This window comes from Clinocottus analis, unplaced genomic scaffold (genome assembly GCF_023055335.1).
Source record: "Clinocottus analis isolate CAN_PGR_092001 unplaced genomic scaffold, fCliAna1.0.p SCAF_8, whole genome shotgun sequence".
NCBI classification, from domain to species: domain Eukaryota; kingdom Metazoa; phylum Chordata; class Actinopteri; order Perciformes; family Cottidae; genus Clinocottus; species Clinocottus analis.
In genome coordinates this window covers 11286830-11313828 of record NW_027176240.1, presented here as the reverse complement: position 1 = coordinate 11313828, position 26999 = coordinate 11286830, and the positions used below count along the sequence as shown (strand labels likewise).

At 41.8% G+C, this 26999-nt stretch overlaps 4 protein-coding genes across 9 annotated transcripts in view; 1 reads left to right on the top strand and 3 right to left on the bottom strand.

The window, feature by feature from the left end:
- Positions 1–113: 113 nt before the first annotated feature.
- rrp12 (ribosomal RNA processing 12 homolog) lies at positions 114–10177 on the bottom strand. Its single transcript, XM_068568686.1, has 34 exons — positions 9983–10177; positions 8789–9012; positions 8477–8560; positions 8273–8349; positions 8048–8153; positions 7845–7961; positions 7382–7520; positions 7174–7301; positions 6970–7068; positions 6793–6884; positions 6603–6714; positions 6289–6389; positions 6081–6195; positions 5850–5992; positions 5643–5764; positions 5488–5552; positions 5234–5396; positions 4972–5126; positions 4740–4807; positions 4216–4309; positions 3943–4101; positions 3723–3803; positions 3533–3638; positions 3346–3453; positions 3094–3251; positions 2921–3012; positions 2307–2462; positions 2044–2216; positions 1848–1958; positions 1709–1755; positions 1537–1615; positions 1348–1415; positions 1173–1255; positions 114–1071 (listed from the first exon to the last, which is right to left on the bottom strand). Exons 1-34 carry the CDS (start codon positions 10119–10121, stop codon positions 969–971), a joined length of 3867 nt encoding a protein of 1288 aa, XP_068424787.1. The 5' UTR covers positions 10122–10177; the 3' UTR covers positions 114–968.
- A 258-nt stretch (positions 10178–10435) lies between these two features.
- ubtd1a (ubiquitin domain containing 1a) lies at positions 10436–16826 on the bottom strand. Its single transcript, XM_068568103.1, has 5 exons — positions 16517–16826; positions 15986–16072; positions 12217–12444; positions 11476–11661; positions 10436–11305 (listed from the first exon to the last, which is right to left on the bottom strand). The coding sequence occupies exons 1-5, from the start codon at positions 16566–16568 to the stop codon at positions 11091–11093; spliced, it is 768 nt and encodes a 255-aa protein (XP_068424204.1). The 5' UTR covers positions 16569–16826; the 3' UTR covers positions 10436–11090.
- Positions 16827–18531: 1705 nt separating this feature from the next.
- The window catches only part of zdhhc16a (zinc finger DHHC-type palmitoyltransferase 16a), a 21961-nt gene continuing 13493 nt past the window's right edge, over positions 18532–26999 (bottom strand). For 3 of the 6 annotated variants that reach the window (XM_068567420.1, XM_068567418.1, XM_068567419.1), the window contains exons 3-11: positions 21556–21816; positions 21259–21453; positions 21073–21161; positions 20360–20603; positions 20087–20170; positions 19901–19986; positions 19307–19430; positions 19083–19153; positions 18532–18986 (exon numbers count right to left, since the gene is read on the bottom strand). In XM_068567420.1, coding sequence (XP_068423521.1) covers positions 18884–18986; positions 19083–19153; positions 19307–19430; positions 19901–19986; positions 20087–20170; positions 20360–20603; positions 21073–21161; positions 21259–21453; positions 21556–21792 — 1233 coding nt within the window. In that variant the 5' untranslated portion in view covers positions 21793–21816 and the 3' untranslated portion in view covers positions 18532–18883. Of the gene's footprint in view, positions 18987–19082; positions 19154–19306; positions 19431–19900; positions 19987–20086; positions 20171–20359; positions 20604–21072; positions 21162–21258; positions 21454–21555; positions 21817–22810; positions 22946–26999 lie in introns of those variants that run through there. The other 3 variants (XM_068567421.1, XM_068567417.1, XM_068567423.1) reach the window with 3 other exon arrangements.
- On the top strand, positions 23198–25074 carry mettl18 (methyltransferase 18, RPL3 N3-histidine). The gene is made up of 2 exons (XM_068567424.1): positions 23198–23395; positions 23966–25074. Exons 1-2 carry the CDS (start codon positions 23291–23293, stop codon positions 24932–24934), a joined length of 1074 nt encoding a protein of 357 aa, XP_068423525.1. The 5' UTR covers positions 23198–23290; the 3' UTR covers positions 24935–25074.

Here is a 26999-nt window from a genome sequence, read left to right as displayed (position 1 = left end):
CTGCAGTCCATCAGGAGAAATGAATCACACAAGGATAATGGTATGTACACTCACCCTTTATGGAGCTGCATTAAAGTTACATGAAAAACCAACTGCAAGCAACTGGGTGGGAGATAACTGGGCTTTTGGTCAGGATTATAAAAAAATATTGCTTCAAACTTTTCAATACAGAAACGGCTCCAAATTTGTATTTAATTAAATAATCTTGAATACATTAATGAACACTTTTGTTCACTGGTAATAATTATGAAGTCTACAGCGCCCTCCAGTGCAAAATAGAAAAAGGTAAAGCGGCGCTCTCAGGAGAGCGCAGATCTCCACCAGGTGTGTCTGCAAGGACAACTGCTGTATTGTGTGATTGAATGAATGCAGCCCAGTTGGCCATCCCCTCCGTCCAGACACCAACAGGCTGCGTTGTAAAGCACACTTCAAACTCAAAACCAAGCGCCGTTGCATGTCTGCAATTGGCTTAAATTGTTGTATTATGTCGTATAATACACGCCATATAATTCTGCTAAAAAATTAAAAAAAATTAATTTAACTCACAAAGCTGTGTGATGGTGTTTTGAGAAAGTGTGAGACATCCAAACCACCCAAGGACCAACATGCAGCAAAAATACAATTAAAAAGATTGCTGTAATAAATGCGAGAATTGCTGCAGATAGACAGAGTTGCTTTGTGGTCGCTTAAAAGCAGTCAAAACAGTTTTTGTACAGTAGGGGATTTTTATCTCATACAGAACCAACAGATTATAGTTGCATGGTTTTCTTCAAAAGCCAAAAGTCCACAAATGTATGACGTCAGAGACCTTTGAACGAAGGAACAGTTTAAAAACAAACTGGTTTCACCTTCAATGACAGTCTGTAGGGAACACACACAAACATACAGAGTTTATGTCTACATATTAGTATGTCTATAAACAGAACCTCGCACACACACACACACACACACACTTAGAATAACGCTCTTCAGGATTTCCTCTTTTTCATCTGCATTTTCTTTCCAGACAGCGCCCCCTTCTGGGCTCCTCTCACCATGCCCTGGAACTGGCCCTGCAGTTTGGCCCGCTTTCTGTGAACACACCAGGGATGCAACCCGTTAGCGTCTGACATTCTGGCAAACCAATTCCTTGTGAGAAAAGCTTATGAAATTCTCCTGACGACAATTGTTACCTTCGATTGAGCTGGGACTTCTTCAAAGGGATGTAAGCATAAGGATCATGCTTTCCTACTTTCTTCACGTCTCCTTTTCCTTTCTGAAAAGTAGGACGCAAAAACAGACACTCAGAACTGAAGTTTCTAAGCAACAACTCCTGCAGCGTGAGCTTCTGCATGCTGCCGGACTCACCTTTGACTTGTAGTCTGACCCCGTGTCTTCTCTTCCTCCCAGAGCTCTGTGGATACCGGAGCCCCCAGCTGAGGAAAGAAATGTGCCGATTAGCCTAAATCACAATACATCATGGACATGACATGGTGCAACTCCAGAACCTGCCCAAAAGAGATTCTCATCTGAAAAATCCCCCAACCATAGTCCTACCTTTATATTTTAGCTGGGGTTGAATGTCCATGTCTTCATCGAAGTTGTCATTTTGGAAATTCCTTTTCTGGGACTTTTTCTGAGAGGGATTAAAAAACAAAAATGTAGAGAATGAATAAAACACAGCAAAATGTCTCGACAGCGATATAACGACTCTTAAACAAGTACTTACACTCTTGACTCCAGCCTCTTCGAGGATATCTTTCATCTCTCCCTCATCTGTTGGAGAAGTAATACATTATTGTCACAATCTGTTCAGACATATTGCATTGTACAAGACGGGTTTGGCTTAATTACAGGATTCCTCTTACCGTTGTCTTTTGCATCCTCCGCGTCATCCTCTCTGATGATCAGCCGTCCGTCTGATGTCACCTTGAAGCCGTGTTCAACCTTGGCACTCTTTTTCCTCGCTGGGTTGGTGGCTGAGAAATAACAATAAGTCATATTAACAAATACCTCCACAGGCTGTAGTCCACTTCCATTTGACAAATCAAAAAGTAGGCTCACCTAGCACTCTCTGGGAAACCTTGGGATCCAGGAAGTTAAGAGGGTCATCTTCCCCTCCCTCTTTAAGCCAGGCCTTTGCTTTCTGCGGTTTACCCGTTTTCTTCTGAGCATACTTCTTCTTTCCTTCGTCCTCTGACAAATCACTGTCTGAGTCTGCAAGTATGTCCTCAATACTACAGAGGAGAAGACAGATGTTTTTTAACAGAGCAAATGGGTAAATATATGAGGGCACGCAGAACTTTGTTTGGGGAACAACAGTCTACCTTTGGCTCTTGGTTTTAGGTGCCTCGTCTTCGCTGTCGGAGTCATCCTGATCCTCTGAAACCTGTTTCTGCCTCTTGGTGCGAGCCTCTTGCTTGCGGATGTTTGTAAGGACCTTGTGGTGTTCTGCAGGCAGCATTTTTTTCACCATCTTGAAACTGGAAATATAACATAGAATAAGACAAATGCACAACAACAAGTGCAAAACAATTGGATTAGGGGGAGTCAGCTGTGTTAAACAGATGCTGCCATTATTCAACAAAGCACCCCTTTGTAAATGTTAGCATACAAATCAAATGCTAACATCTTCTAATATCTTCACTGCACAATGTTTACAATGAAACTGATTTGGTTCACTGGTAAAAGACAAACGAACATTATTAGAGCAAAAAATAAATAAAATGTGTCCTGATTATCAAATACCAGTTCCCAATCAAAAACAGAATACAAGGCAATCAACTCTGTTGAGGCTCCACATCATAAATCCACATACGAAGACACACCTACTTGCAGAGCATGATACATGCATTCACTCTGCTTGTTCTTTGTTGTTAGCTGAATAGTTTCCAGGTGATTCTTATCGTGTCTTTAAAAAGTTAAGAAAACCAGCATTTACCCAAACTTCCTGATGAACTTAGTAAAGATGTTCTTCAGTTTGGTTCTGAAGTGCCTCCTCACGTCGTCTTTGATGTTCCCAACTCCCTCCATCTGAACGCACAGAGTACATACTGTAATAAACAAGGGCACAGCTGTCTCTCATAGAATAGTATCTATGATGTCAATGCCTACCATGAGAGCGGCATGTGATGCCAGCGTCTTGGGGTCCATGATGAAGAGGATGACCTTGATGAAGCCTAAGGCAGCTTTGACTATCTCTCTGGTACGAGAGGTCAGCAGCAGACACACATTGTGCAGCAGCTGCTCTCTGGTGTTCAGATCTATCGCGTCTAAAAATGAAAAAGAAGCACCAGATTGAATCCAGTCCACAAAGACAAGTATTTAGAATACCAACAGTAAATTGGGGCAAGTCAGCGGGCTCACCTTTATACTCAAACACCAGTCGGGTTAGCGCCAACACGGTACAGGTGATCATAGTGACGGAGCCTGTGAGTCCGGCGTACACTAACGGCAAGTACTGCTCCGTGGCATCTGGATCAGAGAGACACTCAATTAATATATTTATCAAATTGTCAAAATGAGAAACTTGACCACCACCCACACACATTACCAATTGTGTTCCCATGGAAGCGGACAAATGCGTTTCCTATTTCCACCAGCAGCGTGTAGGCGTTCTTACGCGCTCCAACAGACACCTCCTTGGTGCAGATAATCACCTGGCCAAGAGAGCAATCTCATTAAAATGTTTTCTATTGGTAATCAGTCTGTATATGTTGGCAAGCATGTTTTGTGTCTTGTACCTCTGGCAGCAGTGTTGTTATGAAGTCTATGTGTTCTTCATCAAGCCTTTTCACAATGTGAATCAGACACTTTAGTCTCGGCTAAAAAAGCGCAAAACAAGATCGAACAAATCAGAGAGATACAGTCAGAAAGCATCGTGAATTAATAACCAAATAAGTGTTTGTTTTTTTTCCATCTAATGTCAGCTGTGTTTTATGTCTCCCTACACAGCAGTCTTACCCTCTTTGCTGGTGAGGAGGCATTTTTCAGAGTTTCGAGCAGGACGACTTTGAGTGTTTCTAGATTATTCACGACAAACGATCTGCAGTCATCTCCCTCTCCTCCGCACATCTCCTCCAGCACACGGTACGCCTTCTTCTGCATGCCTGGCTCCTTAGTCTGAAAAAAACAACAACGCAACAACAGATAGTTTTAAAAACATATCAATATTTAGGTTCATAAGCTTTTGAACAAAACTGGATGGGCCGTAAAGCACAATCTTTATCCTCTTACCTCCAAATATGGCCTAATCAGCTCAAAGGTTTTAGTTAAGGTGGCCTCATCTAAAGAGGGAGCCATGGCAACTACAAGGTCCATCATTGACATCCTGAGAAGTAGAGATGTCAGAGTAAGTATGATCAGGGTTCATACACATTTTGACCAATGGATTTCCATGACTTTTAATGAAATTTACATGACCAAACACTTTGTAAAATCTCAGTGTATACATGAAAAAGTGAGAACAAAGCATACAGTATATCTTAAATGATGTAAATGAATGAGACAATAGTTTGCTATAAAAAAAAAGACACAAAACTTTTATATAGCTGTCTGGTATGGTTGAGCATCTTTCTTTTAAAAAGGCATGTTAATTATTTCATTACTTTCCCAAAACCTTTGAGATTTTCATTTTTGACTTTTTAGGTTTTCTGTGACAAAAGAACCTTGTAAAATGAAATGTTCCATATTCTAAAATGTACAATGAACTGAAAAAGCAGACATAATCCTGTCACAACAGATTTACATTTGTGTCTTACCTTGTGAACTCAGTGGAGTCAGAGCTGCTCAATCTCTCTGTGGCTTTTTGCAGGAATGTGCAGACCATCTGAGGAGAATAGTTTTGATAAGTGATACACCAGCGAAAGAAAAATTACCCAATAAATGCATTTTCTGATGCATGTCAAGCCATCCACCTCTGGCACACTTCAGCATCTCAGTATTGGCTTGTAATACCAGTTAACTAGCCGTATGCGAGACGACCTAACTGACCTGTGTGTCGGTGATTGTTAGGTAGACCTTGATGGTGTCTAGCACAGCCATCCTGTAGGTGCCGGACTCTCCAGCTTCCGGCTGCTGGTTGTACACGTTGAAAAGGATGGGCAGGAAGTTCTTGGAGAAGCGGCCCACTTCAGCTTTTTCTTCCTCTGCAGACATAACGCAGACACAAAAGGTTTTGGAATCATTTCATTCAAGAATAAGTAGCAGTTTTTATATGTTGTGCCTCTTTGTGTAAATATGCAAGTCTTCCTACCGGTCGAGCAGCTCTTGTTGACAATCGTGCGTAGAGCCTGGCATACTGTGAGCCGAAGGTCCGGCCGTTCATTCACAACCATACCGAGTGTGCGGGCAATACTTTTGAAGGATGCCATTAGGTCCACAGGACATGTACAGAAGCCAGGAAGCATGGTCCAAATCTGAAAGAAAAGTACAGGCATGCACCTCTTAACAACTCAGTCACTGGAACTCTTTACTCTGAAAACCAAGTTAAAGTCGGTGTAGAGCTACCTGTGTCTGTAATGTCCTGTAGACTCTAGCCTCAAGTTTGTGTCCTGGATCCTCTAATTCGTCAGCTACAACACAAAATGTCCTTCGTTAACACACAAACAGTAAATCCAGTATCACAGTCCAACCCCGAAGTGGAGCATCACACATATGTTCACCTCTCTGCCTGAGTGTAGAGGCCAGAGGGAGGAAGTAGGAAGAGAAGAAACCAAGGCGAGTGTTCTTCACGTGGTCGCGTATGACCGGGATCAGCCAGCTGCGTGGGAACTCCAAGTCATCCCTGGTGGAAAAAAAACAACCCGTTAGCTAAAGTACTATAAAGACACAAAGACCGGTCCACAGCGCACGTATGCCTTTGTACTTACTCGTAGCCTGTGATGTTGAGAGGCACAGCACCCAGCACCACTTCAGGCCCCATGCTCTCTACAGCTCCTCCTACAGCCAGGTCCAACTCCCCGCTGAAGGGAAAATGAGGAGTGGCGCGCAGGTCTGCCAGAGACTGCAGGGACTGTTCAAAGGACACAACACAAAGGCTCAGGCAAACTGTGAACTTGCTCTGCTCACATAATCGTCTCCAAACGTTGCGGTGTCTATACCTTGGTCATGATGGGGTGAGCTTGTTTCCCTGCAGCTCGATAGAAGCAACCCAGAATCTGCATCACAAATGGCCAGGAGGCATGGAAACGATAAGACAATCCTTCTTCTATGATGCTGAAACACACAGGTATCATGATGAGCATTTACATGTCGTCTCTGCGTAGAAAAGGGGAAAGACTCAGATTAGATAACAGCTCAGGAGCTTACCGAAACATTTTGCAGACATAGGAGGGATTCCCTGCCGAGGCTGTGGCAGTGATCATGCCCATTCCCTCCATGTGAGGGGCGACACATTCATTCAACAATGTCTGAAACAGATAAGCATCAATAAATCATTAAGGACCCTTCACACACTGAAAAAAAGGGAGACTAAATTGTTTTGGTGAATTCCCATAGTTTGAGGATTTAGTTAGTTTCCAGACTACCATGTCTCTAATAACGATCCAGAACTGCGCCACTGAGCCGAGCACGCCGTGACAAACAAGCGTTGTCAACTCAACGTGGATGGATCACTTATTTACCTTTAGTGTATTGGTGGCTGCAGAAACCACCTGCGTGTGAGGGGACAACAGGCAGGTTGTGGCCGCAGAGAAGAGGCGAGGGAGGTGAGCCAAACTCAGAGAACTCTGCAAACTACACAAAGACACACAAACTGTTGTAGTAGAAAACACACAACTACATGATGACGAGAAAGTTATTAAACGTTATTACTTCGCCAAGTGGACATGCGCTTTCTCCATGACAGCGAGCCAAGCCAGCAGAGGCTGCAAGTCATTCTCACTGGGAAGATAGTCATACAGAGCCTGAGGATGAGGAACGACGTATTAGCTTCCACAACACATTTCACATGATGATTTTGCCTCATTTGTTCCGTTTGAATTCACTCACTGTGATGATCTGTGCGTTGAGTTCTGGTGAGAGGGTTGAAGCGTTTGGCTTTGCGTTGAATAGCTTATGAAAAGCCTGCATGGCACTAGCGGTCACCAGCTGAAGTCAGAAACATAGCAGCCATGTTAAAACGCTACACCCCAGTATCCACGTAGATGAACAAAGGGTATCTGGCTGCACCTATGAATGTGTCTGTGCTCTTACCACATGGCTGAGTGTCATCACTCGCAGCAGAGTCTCACAACAGGACTTGACAGCGCCTAGGGGAAATGTCCCTATCAACTCCTTCAGAAGACCCAGCACGTGAAGTGTGGTGGTGTCCTCTTTGCTGCCTGAGGGGGAAATAAATACACATAAACTACATCTCTCTGCACAAGCATAAACTCCCACAGAAAGAAAAAAATAGTCTTACCTCCTGCCTGCTCCATTTCTTTCATGCAGAACTTGGCTGAGGTCAATGCAGCAGGGTGATGGGTCGGGGCATTGTCTGTAAACAGGAAGTCACTACCTCTAAGAATGGCGCAAACGCCTTGCTGTGCTGCTTTACGAACCTGAGGGGAAAAAGGGGACATGAAATTATTTTCAAAGTCAGTTTGGTTGTCAATTTTCCATTTGTGCAAACACACAGAAGATTGAAAGTATGTTTCTCTTCTTTCCGACAAAGTGAATTGTGATAATAATAATAATAATAATAATAATAATAATAATAATAATGATGAAGGGCAAAACAGTTAATTATTTTATTTTTAAAAGAACATATAAACAACATAAATTAGGAAACTAAAAAAGACTAAGTAATAATTTGTATGAATTTTAGCATCGCATTCAACATGTAATACTTGTGAGGCCGTTATTAGCAGGCGGGTGAGACGGACCTTAGGCTTGCTATGCACTGTGAAGCTGAGAAGACCATGGTAAGCCTGAAGAGTAGATGGGTATGTCCAGACGGATATATCCTGCTTCCTCAACAAAGTGGCAAGGCATGACAGGATCTATAGATGCAAAAATATCAAACTTAAATCCATGCTGCGGTTTTCGTCAATAAAATGAAAAGACAACTGGGGACAAATCCACTCACCCATCGAAGAGCCGAGGCGGTCTCAAACATGGCCTGTTTGGACATGACCTCCATCAGAGCCATGGTGGTGTCCGAGAACTTTGACATGAGCACAGGAACAGGAACTCTGGGAAACACAGAACGCCAAAAAGATGAAAAACATTCAAGTAGTTTTTTCTATAAGTAAGTCACGCCTAGACATGAATGGAAGATTTATTTTGGAGACAATTTTTTTTCAAGTCCAACCGTTTCATGACGAGGTTGAGAAGGTACGCCACTGCAGCGAGAGACTCAGCTGAATCTACAACCTCCAGTGTGGTCATCTGCAGAAAGCACACACATGCTGCATTTTTAAACACAACACCGAGGTTCACCATCACCTTCAACACAAGTACTTTGGTAATGTCGTAGTAAATGTTTTAGTTTTGTCTCTTTAAGGGCAGCGCTCACCAAAGCAGCAAAGTACTCTGTTTCTGTTTCCTTCCCTCCTTGGCTACGGATCACTTCAGTAACAGCTGCCAACACTGCACAGATCTGTGAGGCAAATTCATGTTACAGCTTCAGGGAATAACTGCATATTGTATTTCAAAGTATATATTTGTTAGTAATGTTGGTATTTTTAGATTAACTTCTCAAAGGTACCATATTTTTTTTGCTTTTGCTCCAAATGCAACAAGCCGATTTGACCACAAACAAGTGGTTAAAGCCATTTACGCATTTTTGGGCTGTGAATAAATTACCCATCTTCAGTGCCATGCCTACCTCTTTGTGAGGAGCTGAATTGGATTCCCAGTAGCGCTGCACCTTTCTGAACGTCAGGTTGGAGCAGTCTGACAGGCCGCTCAGGAAGGTACCTGTGGTCCGCCCTGAAAAAGACCCACATGGCTCCTCTTCCATACTGACATCTTTACGGCTACCAAGCTCCAGCGGACCTGCCTGCAAATCATTGTGAAGCTTAAGAGCATCAACCGTTAGGTCACTCTTTTCTGTAGGGTGAAAAAAAAAGACAGAGACACACACCATTACATCAAACTGACCGCCACACGGTGCAAATTAAAGTCACTCACAGGCATGATGGGGCTTCCACATGTACACACACTGTTTTTATATTTAGGCACCACATTTGATGACAATGCAGATTCATGATTAACACAAACATATAACCAAAATAATACTACACGTTTAGGTCTGCATTGTAACTTTTGATTCAACAAAATGTGCATTTCATATGCTGAATGATGAGCCTGACAACAGTAAGCCCCCAAAACAAGGATGAATTGAAGCTTTGTGCAGCACAGACAGAGGGTAACAAGTAGTCCAATCTCATATAATCTATGGCTTATAAACTTAACCAGCAGTCAATAACTGCCCTGGATTGACAACCAAATATAAAATATGACAACATGATTGTTTGGGTACCCTAAAATTGGAGGACCTTGTATAGATAGAGACTATAATACCTACACTGTTTACCCAATGTGTTGATGTAATCAGCCTTATTTTAGAGAACCCCTAAATAAATGTAATGTTTAATGTATAGAGCAGACACAACTATGTGTGTTTATCTGGCAACATACGTACAGACATTGTATTATTAATGTCGGAACAGTTTATTTCATGATGGTGACGTTGCCTGATTAAGCATGAGCAAAAATGTAGTTATCTTAAATATCGACTCAGTGAAACAGTGTGTCTCTGTCGGCCACAGACACACAGCAGTTGTTATCACGTAGAACCAACAAACTAAACTCACTGACACGTCAGGTCAACTGAGCGAAGAGGAAAGACAGAGAGACAGAGAGTTGGATTTTCTGCTGACAGCTTCATTGGGATTGCAGAAAAAGCTGTAATGGCGCAGCGTATGAAGTTAGCTCGGCAGTTGCAAGTTAAATGGCTGACGCTAGCTAATGTTAGCACTAGCCACAGACCCACGTGTAACGTGAACGGAGAGCTTACCGGTGGGTCGGCTGAAGTAGCGGCTTTTAGCAGCCTCCCGAAAGCGACTCGTCTGCGGGTTTGAGTCGCTACTGTGTCCTTTCTTCCACCGCTTGAGTTTAGACCCCGTACCGGATCGAAGTTTACCCGATTTCACCATTTTCGGGGTAGAAAACAGCCAAGTTACCCCGACTCTGTGTGCGGCTCCAGTGGAAGCTGTCGCTTATCCAATGACGTCACGGTGGGTGTCCTCCTCTCACGTGGCTGACCAGCCCGGCCTGGGTGGTGTCTCGCCGGTAGATGGCGCTGTTTCACCCAAAAACAACACTGCATAGCGTAACAAAAACATCTTGACGTCAGCTGATCAACGATGATCTGCTGAGGTGTGATGCGTAGTGCCGAATAAAAAGGAAAATGGAGAATGATCATTTAAATTTACAATATTTATTGATAAGTTATTCAAGTACAGTGAGCATCATATTGTACATAAGACTACAGTATCTTGTTTGGAGTGATGAAATAAAAACAAATATCGTCTCATATTACCTTTTAGAAAGGTGCCTTCATTACATTACATGTCTCTATTATAAATATACACGTTTGAATTGAAAATGTAGTGTGCACATAGTCACGTGACCAAACAACACATATGGAAACAGATATTTACATTTTTATTTTTCTCTACAGTTTTCGGCCATCCTTACCCTATTTCTCAAATGGCATGAGATAAATCTTTAAAAAAAAAAAGAAAAGAAAAGAAAAGAAAATGTATTTTCCTTATTCGGATCCCCAGGTGACCCATATTCAGTTGAAGCACAAGTACAAACACACATGACAAGGAGTGTAAACGATAGAGCTGTGAGTTGAACAGACAGACGGACATTGGGAAGTGCATCTTAGGACTCTACTGTTAATCTAAAGTGTTTCAGTGCTTTTCAATATTCTTACTTCATTTGGAAAAAGGAAAAAAATACAAAAAGGAGCAATATAAAAGCAATAATTTCTTATATAAAAATGTACACAAAATCCACTGCAGTGCCAATGGAAAATTATTTCAAGCCCTACTTCTGCCCCCCTCTCTGGCACGTCCTTTATAATTTCCTCTCTTCAAAGCCCACTGTGTCACTCATCAGTTAACTATCGCTGGAGAGTTCATATTCACAATCACTTGAACGACAAAGTCCTTCTGGATCTTGGCGTCCTGAAGACGAGTCTTGTCAGTCAGGAGCTTCCCGGAAAAGAACCACCTCTGGCGGGTCACGCCAATTTCTTCCTGTTCTTCTAATTGTTTCTTTAGCTCAGCGATGGAGTCAGCCATGCTGGCTGTCAGACGCACATCCTTTCCTAAGAAAAATAAATAGAGTTGACATACTGAGACACTGAAATATTATTCATTATAAATGTGTCTAATGGCGAGGAAATGCTGTATGCATGCAATCTGTGTAACATAGTTCTGTAGATTGTAATGTCGTATTATACATACATTAAAAGCCATACTGGGTGGGTTTTTGTACCTGTTGACAATCGAACCCGCAGCTGGAACTCTTGTCTGCACAGAGGCGGTTGAGCTTGTTTCTGTGTAGAGTCAGAGACTTGGCTCTCGCTGGATGTTTCAGAGATGAGGTTGACAGGCGGGGCTAAAGTGTAGGCCGGGAGCTGGTAGCGATTGCCCAGTTCATCGTAACTCTCTGTGAGGGAACCTGCAGAGGAACAAAATGGACTAAATAAACTGATTTCTAAAAATCTTTCTACCAGCAACAGTAACTAACTTTAACCCTCCATAATAGACTTATTATCTACTCCAATAAACCAGGAACAGCATGAGTTCAGACTTAAAGTATATTTACATCAACAACACCAGTGTCCTTGAACTATATGCTTGAAAGCAAAAGCACTCTTATGTGTGGGTAGATACATTTGTAAGAATAGAGTGGGGTTTTTCTCTCAAGCTAACGCTGGCTTTCTGTGCACCAATCCATTCCCAGAGGTCACGCAGCTCTGTAGCTATTATGTAACCAGTAGGGCAGTAATCTCTGAACAACTGATGGCATTCTGAAAACTGTCCTTTGACATTTTAAGAACATTGAGTTTATGCATCTGCATCTGAGTACAGGACATTTACAGCTCAGGAAAGCTCATGAAAACACACTTTTATATCTGAGGGTGTGTGTGTGTGTATGTGTGTGTGTGTGTGTGTGTGTGTGTGTGTGTGTGTGTGTGTGTGTGTGTGTGTGTGTGTGTGTGTGTGTTCATACCGTGTGGCAGAGTAATGCAAGCTCCATCCACTATAGCCTGAGCTAGCTCCAGGTCATTGCACTCTGCAGCCAGAGCTGCTGCTCTGAGTGCGTCCCAGATCTCTTTTCGTCCATCAAAGGCAGGAGCCGTATCCCAAAACTCATCCCTCTTACTCCTTAGCTGGCCCTCCGTCATCGGGTACTCACTCTTCCACTTTGGACGCTCCTTCTTGAGGGGCTCATTACGTCCTGAAAGAAAAAGCGAGGCAGAGTTCAATCTGATCTAAAGACTGATGTAAACCAATAAAAAGACTGCCACCCGATATCAAAAGAGTTATGCTCCGCTGGACAGTCATGCAAACAACTTTTAGAAAAGGTAGCAGTAACTACAGCAACTGTATACACATAATGGCATAATGCCTGCTGCTAGTTACTGTCAAAGGAATTTTAGGGCCGTACAACCAGTAACTTGGGAGTGAAGTTCTGAGAAAACTGTGTGTGAAAGGTGGCCAGGTTGACGGGCCAGATCTTTACGGTTACTTCAAATATGTTGGGCAATTTAAATTTGTTACTAATATATTGCTTCAAGGAGAGCAATATATTCATGTCTGACCAACTAAATCAGCAAAAACTTTTTTTGTACATATTATCCACTGGACCACCTCACCAAGAAAGTACATTTGATGCACAGAGGGAGGGGAATCAAACTGATTATCTATAGTGTTGTGGATTACTGCAATGGCTCGTAACATGTGCGCACTGACATGCACTCACACACAAGCACACAAACAGTGGATTATAGGCAGTAATCAGGCTCCACACAACAGGATTTATCTGCCCCTATCCTACCAGGCATTGGTTGAGAGATGAGCACTCATTGGCCAATGAAAGCAAGCAGAAGTACTCAGGGACTTCTACAGGGCTAAAAACCAAAGCATGCTGAAACATAAACAAAAAGGCTCTACAAATCAATTATCACACTAACCCTCGCTGCAATCAAATAACTTAAATACTCTTATGTGAAATGGTTGATAAGAAGAATAGATGTCTGCCTCTGTTAATTAGGTTGGGCATGAGGTGCCATTTTCCAGAATTTAATGCTTTGCTATGTCATTATTTTTGCAGGCCACCATATAACAATAAAAGTCACACTGTGACCTTGAGGGATTTTTACAAGGTGTATTTTATGCATGTGTACATAAAGTACATAATTCACACATGTTATCAACATTTTAGTTTATTATACATTAGTAATAAAAAGCACATCTTCATTATAAAATACACCTTTTTGTTATGCAAATGATGATTGTACTTGTCAAGCATAAACTTGGTTTCTAAGACTCAATGTTTACTTTTGTTATTGTGGACAGGCAGAAAAATTACCCAAACAAATGCAAACATTATGAGTGTCTAGAGTCCTAACAAGATCTGTCAGTCCTAACTGACTGACAGAGACTGGAAGATCATTTTAAGTTGCTCTGATCCGTTGGGTTATGACAAATTACATTCAAGTCATGAGGTTTGACATTTTGAATATGTCCAACAGCACAACTAAACAAAACATGGTTGATTTGAGCTTGTCCTTGTTGTATATAAAACATTACTTTGGGCACCTTTTTGGTTTGGTTCGGTGTTACAATATTTGGCAAATATTGTATCCCTCCTTACTGTTGTAAGTCAGTGAGCCTGACTGTGTACTGTGCAGCGTACAGAATATCCATGTTTATTTTGCTCAATTTCAAACATTTCTGAATGAGAAAAAACACAGACTAGGTTCTTCCAGAACAGAAATCCATCAAGTTCTTGTCATGTAAACTAAAGCGTTATTGTCTGGTTATTATTATTGCTGCACATCAATCAGGAACATCAGCATCTATATAAGCAAACATCTGCTAAACATCAACTGAAGTGAATCCATCTCACGTCCCAATTAAAGTGACACCAATGTAGCTTTTTCCGTGAATGCGTGCATTTCCATTAGAAGAAGCAATGTGGATGCTGTCAATCTTTATCCAAGTTTTTTAATGTATTTTTAACCATTTGTTCTTTTTTTTCCATGTGTAGTATGAATTATGTGATGCCCTAAAAGCAGTCATAGGATATCAACACCATCAACAGCACAAGTAATTTGAACTCAACACAAAATCCCCAGAAACAAATTATGGCCCAACAAATGTAGCACAACTGCACACATGTGAAGACAGAAAACATGAAAGTACACTTTTCAGATGACCCCAAAATCTATACTTACTTTTCAGCAAAATCCTAAAGGGTATGTTTGACCCTTGATAGTAGTCGTATTCCCTGGAGTTGGGTACTCCCATAGCTGTTCTTACTCTGAGGTTTGATGTGAGTCAGTTAAGAGTCTGCATGAATAACCAAAAGACACCAACCCTGAGGAGGACAGCCGAGCCGTGTCCAACCAGCTCGTCTCTCAATTGACGCGGCAGCCACCTGGTCAAGTTGGCCACAATGTGCAGACTTCGATTCGCAGCTCAGTCAACCATCATTACACGCAGTTGATTTTAAAATGACCCCACTCGCTCCACTTAACAAATACTCATAAAACCCTAAATACCACAGGATCAGTCCATTGAGACAGGTTCAACGGGTTGGGAGTGTATGTGTTGTTGTCCTAGCCTGAAGGTTGCTTCTTTAGGCCTAATCCTATCAGCTCTATTTAGAGGCCGGATAGAAATACCCAAAGGCAACATGCTAAACCTATTAACAGACAATAAACCCTTGTCAGGCCATTACAGGAGAAGCTACTGGAGTGTCCCTGAGCAAGATGCTACTCCCCGGGCACCTTACGGGGCAGCCCACTGCTCCTTAAGCAAGGATGGGTCAAAGGCAGAGAAGAATTTCCCCAAGGGGATGAGGTTGACAGGTGGGGCTAAAGTGTGGGCAAAGGATGACTTTCTTTCTTTTTCTTTAAATACTCAGATGAATAAATGCAAATATGTCACTCAGATGCTGCATTTCCACAACTAATAGCCAGCCAGTTAATTACAGAGGCCTTCTGTGTTTGTGTCTCGCAAAAGCAGGTCTGAGGATGTGAACATGATCTGTGAGGTGAAACAATTATATTTTGCAGCAGGTTGACATAAGCCAAGTCATGCACCAAGTAGGTCAAACTTTGATCTGAAAACTCTGTGTGCTGGCAACTGCTGCTACTCCATGCATAATGTATGACGACCCAGGTGAGTGCGCCGCTCCTTCTTTCCACAAGGAATAGATTGACCGGTGTTTATATGTAACATTGTTGAATCAACACAGGCCCTCAGCACAGATTAGACACGTGACTAAGCCACGGGGCCTGAAACATTAAACACCCGAGACAGACAGGAAGCTCTCGGACAGAGAAACACGTCATTGCAACAGGGGTGTAGCGAGGAATCCTAAACTCCAACCTGCATTTTTATCATAAATACATGAATTGTTGAGGCTTCATCTTGAAAATGTACTGGTTTCCAACAATCTGTCCTAACATAATTATGTGTCTTATGTAACATAGGTTGGTGCTGAATAACACAACATTTGAACAGAAGACATTCACTTTGAGCTATAATAACATTATAATCTAATAGAACAGTACGAGGCCCGTTAGAATATTTACAAGTTCTCTCAAACTCCTTTTCCTTTCAGCACTCAGAAAACTAATGCATAAGAAATAATGTCTTATTCTGAATGTCTGGTTAAAAGGACATCATGACAAATGTAAATCAATTATATTTAGCAGAGTTTTTAATGCATTTGCAAGGCTGCAGTCCAGTGTGTTCCAGCTTCTTACCTCCACGTTTTTTGCTTCTTGTCGAGCTTCGGGCACTCCCTTGTCCTTCCATCCTACTCCTCCCCACACAGCCTCCCATCACTGTCCCTAGAATCAACACCAAGGAGAACAAGAAAATGTCAATTGACATGTTTGCTGTGTTAATGCATTGAAATGCATATTAGACCACGTCGGATGAATAACCCGTTAATGATGATATGACATAAATTGCCTTATATGAAAAACATCATCAAGAAATAATGACAGCTCAGCACTCCTTGTTACTGTGAGGTCAGACAAGCTGCGATGTTTACGTCACGTGTACTGCCAGCTGACTGGGGCACGCGCCTGAACCTTATGCCGCCGTTGCTCAGATTATTCCAAGCACATATTATAAATGTTCTTACACACGACAATGTTATGTTAGCCGTTTGATATTTAAAAAATGTACGTTACGTCTGATGAGATTTAATGCAGGTACAGTCTTATTAGTCGCTGGCCTTTTGTTACATCATTACGTTTGTGCAAACAGCTGTGATTCATTTTGCCTACCGGAAATCCAGTCTGCTAAATTATGCATTCGTCTGCAGTTTGCTTGCCACATCCGAACTTGCTCCCAAGTGAAGTTATCACCAAGACGCGACGCGAGATGCGATCAGCAGCTTGACAGGCTGCTATCTGTGCAGAGTTGGCGGGCTGGTGAGCAGTCTGACCCCGCAGAGCCTCCAGGAAATCTCCACAGCGAGTCAAAAATCATATATAGCAATCAGTTTCCGTAGTCCCTCATAATCATGATAAATGTAGCTCACCCACACAATCCGTTTGCACTAGTCTAGAACACAGGTCCAAAATTAAATCCTTATCGGTCTGCACGCATGCGCAGTTTGCAGCAATTCCTCTATCCTACTTCCTTCGAACTCATCAGAATAAAAGCAGGGCTTCAGACATGTTGATAATAAAACGATTGGACCTTATTGTTCAGTTTGAAAACAAGTCGAATTTGAAAATATTAAAACGGTCATTACAATAGGTATAAAACCAAAATAAAAAACATAAATGTTAGGGGTTATTGTGCAAAGCACATTTCTATTCTACTGTACTTCGGTCAGCGGTTTTATTCTGAAATGCAAGGCGGAAGTAGGGCTATTTATATCATAACCACAACCAGAGAGCATTTTTGACCTTTTTGTAATATTTTCAAATCTGGTGGAATATGCACAAAAAAAAACACACGTGGCTATGTTTTTGAATGAAGAAACACACTAGTGTTGCTGGTGTTTCACCACTTTCAATCAAAGGATCGGTGGTTCAATTCCCTGCTCCGCTAGTCCATGTCGTGTCCTTGAGCAAGACACTTAACCCTAATTGTTTCCCGTTGCTGTGTCTACGGTGTATAGAGCTAAAAGAAAATGTAAGTCGCTTTGGATAAAAGCGTCAGCGAAATGAAATGTACTGTAATGTAACTATAACGTTATTGCTGAGCTACAGTGTCTCTGGAATACAACTGCATCGAACAGGCCTGATACACTACAAAACTAAAAAATATGTCAGTACAAATATTTTATTCATATATGTAGCCTAAATAGAAGTAACTGTAAAGTTAAAATATATATTGGATTATGTTAAAATAATCCATCCAATTTAACATTGACTATGAGGGTTGATGTAAAAATAATTGTTTAAGTTTTAAAAAAAGGCTGCTGTGCCCTAATTATCAGAATGGATGATGAATTCTTAATATAAAACAAATTGATGAATAAATTGTTAAGAAAACTGCAGGATTCTTCCATTGTTTTCTAAATTATTATTACTATCAATTGTCCTCATCCTCCAAACATTCAGTACAGCTTCAACTTGAGATGTTGAACACTGACATCTGCTGGGAGTTTAAATATCAACGGGTTTGTGTCTTTGTGCATGGGTATGTGTGTGTAGTCTGTTTCAGAGAGACTGGGGCTGAGTGATGAGCAGTGGCACGGGGAGAGAGGGCTGGAAACAGACTGGAAACATCTGTTACCGTCCCTTAATCTGAAAATCTCTTTCGCTAGCGTTCACCATTTAACTGACAAGATAGTCATTCAGCTGCTTATCAATTTGCATTAAATGCAGAACCGTATATTACATATGCAATATGTCCTGTGAATAGTTTGTCAGCAGGATTTTGCTAAAATTGGAGGAAAATGTTTCATATCCGCTGTTCCTAATTTGCTTTTATCTTTGTGCATTGCCACTCCTTTGGCTGCTTGTTTCGGATGGATTATATTCAAATGATTTTGCAGATAAAATCTGCATCTCAATTAATCCTCCCCGACTAGCAGCATGTCTCTGGGTCTGTATGCATAAGCAAGACTATGACATAACACTGGAGTTGGATTTTCTCTACTCAGTATTGTAAAGGCATCCTTTACACAACTGATGAACTAAATACCATAACTGACAGTTAGTGCTTCCTTGAACTCCTAATTCATATTTATACTTTTTGGAAAGACTTTGATGTACATCTGTGTATGTGTGAAAAAAAACAATGAATGCACATCTTTAGTAATAACTGAATATTTGCTGTCTACTTGTTTAAACAAAGCAATTTATAAAGATTTATTAACTTAACGGGTAAAAAAGACAGATAAATAACACATCATCATGGTACTGCAGTTTGCACAATGCTCAAAGTCAAGTAAGACCTGTTTGTAGGACTCAGTAAAGGACAAACCGTCCATGACACATTGCCTTTTCACTGGTTAAAGAACCGAAACATGAGCAATGCCATTGCAAGTTATTGAGGTATTGGAGGCTGATATGTCCTCATTTCTTCAGCTGTAGGGAGCCTCCATGCAGGGGTCCTAACAGCCAACCAGATCAAATGACCGGAGTGAGTTGGACTGCTCGTATTAGGCTACAAGTATGCCTCAATTAAGTCTGTTATACAGGTATTAAATCCTTTTTAAATGGGAAGATGTCCCATTTCAAGCCATCACCAGGTGGGGTGTGTCCAGAGGGAAGGAGAACACGCGTCAACCAGTGACTAGAGACAAAAAAAAAAATCAAGCAGAACAGGTTACAAAAAATACAAGGCAGCACTCGTCAGTGATGAAAATAAACTATCAGCACAGAGACACACCTTGTCTTCTCCACGCCCAAGAAGACTTTCCAGTTATTCAGCCTCCCATAGTTAAAAGGGTTTCTGTAGATCTGTCAACGCAGTTCAAGAAAAATAATAGGAGCATTTAAAAACCTAGTACTGTCATTGTAATTTAAACCTCTAATTTAATTTAATTCAATTGAAACGTCTGTGGCTCACACAAACTGAAATACTTTTACATTTAAAACCTCTAACATGCTCACCCGTCCTCGTTTTGCCATTCGCTTTGTTTCCTTGCTGTTTGTGTGTCTTTCGATGCTGGTCTCTCCTCTGGATATGAGGACTGCATGCCACATGGTTAGTGCTCCCAGGGCCACTCCCACAGTGCTAATAGAACAAAACACATTGTATTTAATCCGCTGACAACATGAGATCTATAGTACACAATGCTTGAGGAGGTCTTGTACTAGAATTAAGTTATGAAAAAGACACTCTGCTAATGATACTTGAAAAAGCAAAAGCAAAATGTTTTTCCACATTTCATTTTCAGACCAAGCTGGAGCGGTTTCACCACCATCCACAATTGTACACTGTTTTTGCAGCTATGAACAGCTCCTTCGTTTCCTCTGTGCGTTACATTGTGGAGCAAATGTCAATCAAACACTCGCTCACTCATTTTTACGATTTAGTATGCATACTTGTCTGTTTGAATATACTTAGTTGTGTCATTTTTCCAGTGTGAGCACACTACAAACACAACACCTTCTTTGAATTAGTTTGTCATTAACTTTTGAAAAAGTAGGTGGCACGCTCCTACAGTTTGGATGGCAGGTAGCAACATGAAATGCATATTTTACCTGGTAAGCACCCACATGTAGATGATGCTCTTATGAATCATCTTGTCTTTAAAGGTGTATGGAGGTGCAGGTGTCTGAAAGTTGGTCTTGAAAAAAAGAGAGGAAAAAAAAAACACATTACAAAATTAAAAGAGAATAAATAACACATGAGCTTTTATTTTTGTGTGTGTACTTTTGAGACTGTACCTGACCAGGAGGGAGAAGCCCTATAAGAATTCCCATCCCTGTTACTGGTACCCCTGGCTTTTCCACATCCAGATGCTTGAAGCGCTAACGGATCAGCCCGCATACACAAACCCCAGCGTTAAAGTTGGAAACAAGGCAGTGTCAGTAAGCATCAGTAAAACCCAGCAGAGAAAGACACCAGGCACGGAGGAAAAGTAACAAGCAATATCGAAGAATCTGACAGGGACAACAAGTAGGGCTAAGAACAGTGTGGCGTAAGTCTGAGCTTCTCACCTCAATGGCATTGTATGCATCTAGGAACATGTTTCTTCCACTGATGCTACAGTAGATACAGCCCATGGACAGCGCAAGGCAGAAGGAGAAGAAGTAACGGTGGTTTAAATGCCCCACGCAGTTGTTCAGCCAGGCTGAGATTCTGACATTAAGGAAAAACAATATATTTTCATAGTCAAATAAAAAAAATGTAATAACGTTCGCGCAAAGGATACGACAATGATGGTCCATTTTCAAAATGCACCTGCAAAGACAAAATTTGATATTCTGTCTATAACTTACACAAATCATTTTGTGAGGGTTTTCAATTATTGAGAAGTGACTACGGCGTGCCACCAAACGAGTTCCTGTAAATCCATTATATTCCACTGAGCAGTCGGCAGGATCTTGGAAGACGAGACATTTCTGAAAATTGAGCAATTAAATAATAGCACAAAATGATAGTTGCATCTCTAAAAATTGGCCTGACTGCCTTCATCTGCAAAGGGGGAGCAATACATTTACAGATTATTCATTAAATCAACTAGTTAATGAGTTAAAGAAATTCTATGACCAAAGACCAACCTAAAACTTATTTAGTCAAAGACATCTAACCTTCTTAGCTGTGGAAGCCTTTTGGAAGTTTGAAATTCAGGATAACAGCACTAAAGCTCACTAAAAACCACTCATCAATAAAAAATAAATACCATAACATAAGAAAAACATCGACTCACCTGTTACATATACCACAGTGGTGTGTTCTGGCTGGCTTGGGAATGATGCATTTTTTGCAGACTGACACAAATGGACTGTCATTTTTTTCCTGATTGAAAGAAGGCATTTTCAGGACATTAACACATTTACATTTAAATCAAGACCACATTAGTGGGCTTTTTGCGGTTCTGTAGAGGATGTCTTACTGTAGGCGGGTTCCCAGGGGCAGTCTTGGTGGCCTTATAGTAATGGAAAACAATCATGACGAGGTTCCAGTGTCCATAACAAACGTGCCACGCAACCCATATATATGGGTATGTGGTTATGATCATAGGCAGTAGGATCAGATACACTATTACCAAAATGGAGCTCGTCAGAACCACCACCAGACAAACAAACATCTGCAGGACAGAGACAGAGAATGTGCACAGAGAGCATTATTCAGAGAAAAACATGGAAACTAATTACAAATTAAAGCACAGAGGCAAAGCCTCAACACTCACCGTGCCGAACCAGCGTGTGACATAATCCACAGTCCAAAACACTGGTTCAAAGACTGAATCGAAAACCACGTCTGAGTCTGTAAGGGAGCTGAAGTACAGCGACTGCACCAGCAGTCTCATGTAAGCCCATATTGCCCTAATGCACAAAGGCAGTGTGTTCCTTGCTCCTCTCTTGGTACACGACCTTAACCGTACACATCGCAGCAGCTGGAGCATTGAGCTGAGGAACCACCGCATTCTGCATCTGTAATATGCACACACCTTTGAGGAAAATAAAGAAACAATAAAATGAAAGAGATACAAAAAATACAGCAAATTGCATGTAAAATAAATCCATCATTAAAAAATGAGACATATTTAGTCATTTTGACAAGCTGTCCATTGTAGGACTGCAATTACCATCACATGATCTTCTAAAGATCTTGATTTCTATAAAATTCAGAAAAATTGTGACAAATGTCTATTTCAATGAAGTTTTTGACAAACAACCCCAAAACCTGACAGGTAAAAAGCTGTAAACAAACAAGGGTTTGCAGTTCAATCTGAACAATTCTTAGAAGTATTAATTGATTATCAGTAGTTGCCAATTCCCTTTTTTTTTGTCTATCGAACAATCATTTCTGCTCTAATGCAGTGTATCTTGTCAAACTTACCAAACGCGGAACTTGGGAGCAGGTCAATTTGGATATTTTGGCAGTTGAATTGTTTTCATACCACACCATATCTGAGTGGTGCCAACTGACACTGTAACCTCATCAGGTGCGTCTACAATGTAACGGTGTAGCTCGATGAACAAGCCAGAGACTTAGCGTGAAAATAAAATAAAAATAGAGAGACAGCCAAACGAGCATGTATGAAAACGGGCTGGCAGTTCGAGTATGACACATGCCTGTCGTTAGTTGCTTTTCTGCATTCCGGACAGACACAGGGTGGAGTCTGAGAGGAGGTGTTGCAGCCACCTGCAGCCACCTGGAGCAGTGGCCTGAAGTCGACACTAGTTCGCAGCAACGTTCAGCTATACAGCGTCAGGTAATGCTCGGCTATTTGAAGACCATAACAAGGCAATTGGATAAACTTTCGCCTCGTGAAAGCGTCGATATATCATTTGTCCATAATGCTCATGGCTGTGAACGGTCTTGCAGACGCTTAACGCTGCAAAAATCCCTTGTGTTTGTCTGTCATCCAGTGGTTCCCTGTCCAAACACACAACGCTGTGTTCAATAATATTGCAGGTTTAGTTTAACAAAATACTCACGTTTTCTATGATGGCAAGAGACCTGCCGAAACCACCCATCCCGTCGACATTTTCAATGGGAAGCAAAAACGAAATTATTCCGAAATATTAGCGAAGAATGGCAGGATCAGGGACCTTCTGTGACAGTCAAGCTCTGAATCCTGAGCCGGAGTTAGTGCGCATGCGCCGTAAGAGCAGAGAAATGTATCATGGTAGTCTGAGTCCGGAATAAAACACGACGTTTCAGACAGGCAGATCCTCCAGAATTGTACATGTATGTGCTTGAATGTCCTATGTTGTATGCTTCTGAAACGGTCACGTTACGAAATTAGAAAGGTGAGCAGCTGCTTGTTGGTTATTATAACGCTTGGCATGCTGGGACTTGTAGTCCTCACATGCCGCGGCTATCTGCTACAGTCGCCATGTGGAGCCCACCACAGTGAGCAGGGGACACAAACCTTTCCAACCTGTAGCCAATTGTGTGCTGGATTGTCGGTCGTCATGTCATTTTGTTTTAACTTCGCCGTACCGGCACAATCAACAAACCCGGACGACGTGGATGGAAATAAACTGCAAAATGAAAAGAAAGATAATGCTGCTAAACATGTGAGTAACGCAAGCTCGCTAATACATGTGGTCCAGGTTAAGTTACTCAAAAGCAGTCAGACAGGAGGAGTTTTGACACATTTTGCTGTCATCTGGCATTGGATATGATCGTTATTAAACGAAACATAATATGTGTAAACCAGGATGAGGGCTGGGTGAGGGAAAGACAGGACCATATAGCTGTGTCCCACGACTACTTGGGAACCTACTAGTGTTTGATAAATGGACAGACTAGGCTTCTCCACTTCCTCCCACTGCACAAAACTTCGTATAATGTACTTGTATCTTTACCTGCTACGTAAAAAGGTCGAGGGACGGTTTCGTATGGAGGTCCCGCCCACACGCAGGGCTAAGCCAATCGCAAGCCGAACACAGCCACATGTCGAGAGTTGCCACCTTAGAGGGAAAATGTACACTTTACACACCCTCAGTGTATTGCTGATTTAAATATCTAATGCCAACTGCCCCTTCAGCCATGATATTTAAAACTTGAGTATTTGCACATAGCCATTAGACATTTAGCAGAAGGAATACGTTTGGTCTTTATGCACACTGCTTTATATTTTTCAGAAGGAGGATAATGCCAAACCAACAGAGCCAGTAAAAGAGGCCAAAGAACACCTTGCACTGTCTGACCCAGAGTTCCTCCTGAGGGATGCTGTCACTGAAACAGTTACCATAGGAACTCTTCCCGCTCTTCACTTCCTTAATGAGACTGTTTTTGAAAAGACGGCCTCCGAGAGAGAGGACGAGGAGAGAATTCTCTCTCGCACTGTGGAGCAGAGGTCCGATCTCATCTCTGGCGTGTACGAGGGCGGGCTTAAGGTGTGGGAATGCACGTACGACCTTCTGGAGCTGATTGAGAAAGACGGAGAGACCTTTGCGGGGAAGGCTGTTTTGGATTTGGGCTGTGGTGCCGGGCTATTGGGGATATTGGCTTTGCAAAGAGGAGCCAGGCAGATCCACTTCCAAGATTATAACAGTACAGTGATTGAACAGCTCACAGTGCCAAATGTAATACTAAACTGCCAAGAGAATGATGAAGTAGACAGTGAAGATGACAAAGAAGGGTGTGGCAAGGGGAAAGTACAAGAGGAAGACGGTTGTAAAAAGAAGCAGGAAGAGAAGCAAGAGGTAATAGATGGCAACCCACCAGCTAAGAAGAGAGCTGCAGACCTCTCCCAGCACCAATTACTCGCTAAGTGTCGCTTCTTCTCCGGCGACTGGAGCACGTTTCTTGCTTTGGTTAAAAAGGAGGAGCCGCAACCCAAATATGACATTATATTCACTTCAGAGACTATCTACAACACCGCATACTACCCAGTGCTACACGAGACCCTCCACAAACTGCTTGCACCAGATGGACTGGTCTACCTCGCCACCAAAACACACTATTTCGGTGTAGGTGGTGGACTGCACCTGTTTGAGACATTTGTGGAGCAGGGGGGTGTTTTCACTTTGGATCACCTGTGGGATGGTGAAGAAGGACTTCAGAGGCATGTAGTCGTCCTTCGTTTTAGAACGGCAAAGAGCATTTGAATAGTCCAGCCGATGGGTTTGATATGCAGCTTCAGTCATGTAATAACTGACACTGCACAGTTAAAAACAAAAACACAAATATTGTATGAGCTTACAAGTTGTATGTAAGAGCAACTGTGGCAAAACAAGAAAAGCTGTAATAAAATATGCTGTCTCATCTCCTATTTGGTCTTTAGTTACCTATACCTTCTTTCACTTCCCTTATAGAAATCTGAATATGTCTACCGGTAAGTGAAGTGCACTTGAAAGGGGCTGTTACTGGTCTTTAGATGCATGGGGAGAAAAGAAAGGAAATGGGCTCAGTGACCTTTGCAAGTGATTTCCCCAGTGTTCAAACAGCAGCATGAAAGCCAGGCTTGTTTCTGAAGTCCGGCACAAAATGTCATTTGGAACTTATCCTACCAGCCCAAGGATGGAGTTTGAAAGAGGATGCTAAAGTCACTGCGCATCGTTGGTGGAACTATATGGGGTCTCTGTACCTCTTATTTAAGTAGTGGTTTTAGCATCAGTTAATGTCCCTACGTAATCTGGGTGTGCTTCATTGCAAAACAGAAACTTACGAAACATTGGCACGATTACTTAAAGCTGGGAAATATGTGCAGATACACATCCAAGTACAGGAAGGCAACTATACTGTAATGTTTCCAACACCTTGTGGAATCCCCTCTTCGTCCAGATCAAGGAAATACATTGAATTATTCTGACCTCTTTTCTGTTTTTCTTTGAGGAAGTAGTACTAAACTTTAGACTACAGTTTCTCATAGTTGCGGTGACTGGGTAAAAAGGATGAGAAATTCACAAGTCAGCGATTAACAAAACCGTTGTATTACTGTCAGCTAGTTAATTCAATAACTGGTTTTACCCTGCTGACCCAGTCCTGTCATGTTTGACTGACGGAACATAGTCAGTATCACATCCCTGTCCTGTTTGACTAAGAACCAGAGAGCAAATAAAGTTATTTTAGGAAACCTGTGCTATTGTATGAACCCCTATCAGACCTCACCTGAATAAATGACTCAAGCTACACAAATAATCACATGAATCCATCTCATCATAATCATGCCCATGACGCAGGTAGCACACTGCCCTTTCGACAAATAATATTTAGCAAAGATAAAACACTAGGAAACGCAGTATCACCACATCAAACATGACTATGCATTTCAACACCCACCATTTGTGGATAGAATTTCCCCTAACTCCTTATGTACATACGTTGTATTGTAAAATATTATTTCTCTTTTACGCACACATACAAAACACCAAACACGGTTTCTGTTTGCATATGCCGGGCCAGCAAACTTTCAGTGTGTCTGCTTCGTCATCGTCTCTCATCTCGACAGCTGTTCATGGCCTGTGGGGGAATTCCTGGTTCCTCAAGTAGACACAGCCTTTCCCCTGCTTACTTTATGGGAACAGGGGGCAGGGCCAGTCAGATGGTTTTCCTCAGAAACTATTATGTGTTGATTCATTGTGAGGGGGTGTGCTGCTCACCACTCCCACCGTTTCCTTCTTACTGGGAAGTGACTGTCAGGCTTACCGAACGAAGGGAGCGTATGAAAAACAGATAGGAGGGAGGGAGACTGATGGGTGATGTGAGAGGTGGTGGTATTTAAGGTGCTTTGCTCTGTATGTCAGACAGTATGTTGTGTCCTTCCTTGGGACTCGGAGGACGTGGGAGAGTGAGCAGAACATGCAAGTAAACCGGGGAGGGATGGCTTACTGTATGTTAATTTAGTTTTGAGAGACAAGCTGCTGATTTAACATTGTAACGTCTTTTTGTTGAGATGCAACTACTGAGAGAGTTTAATTCTTGACCCTGCAGGAGTACAGTTCTGGGAGGCCTCTATGAGGAGATGTATTTCTAATGTATTCAAGATCTGGAGAGAAAAGTTTCAGTAATGACTGGGGGTAAGTATCTAGTTAAACTTTCTCAAATTGTTGTCAGTCTAAAAGAAAATAATTGTATCTAAAATTGTCAGAAATGCCTATTTAAAACCACAAGGTACAAACTTTCAACATGTTGAAGTTATGATGTTTTTGAATTAGACTTCCACATTTTATT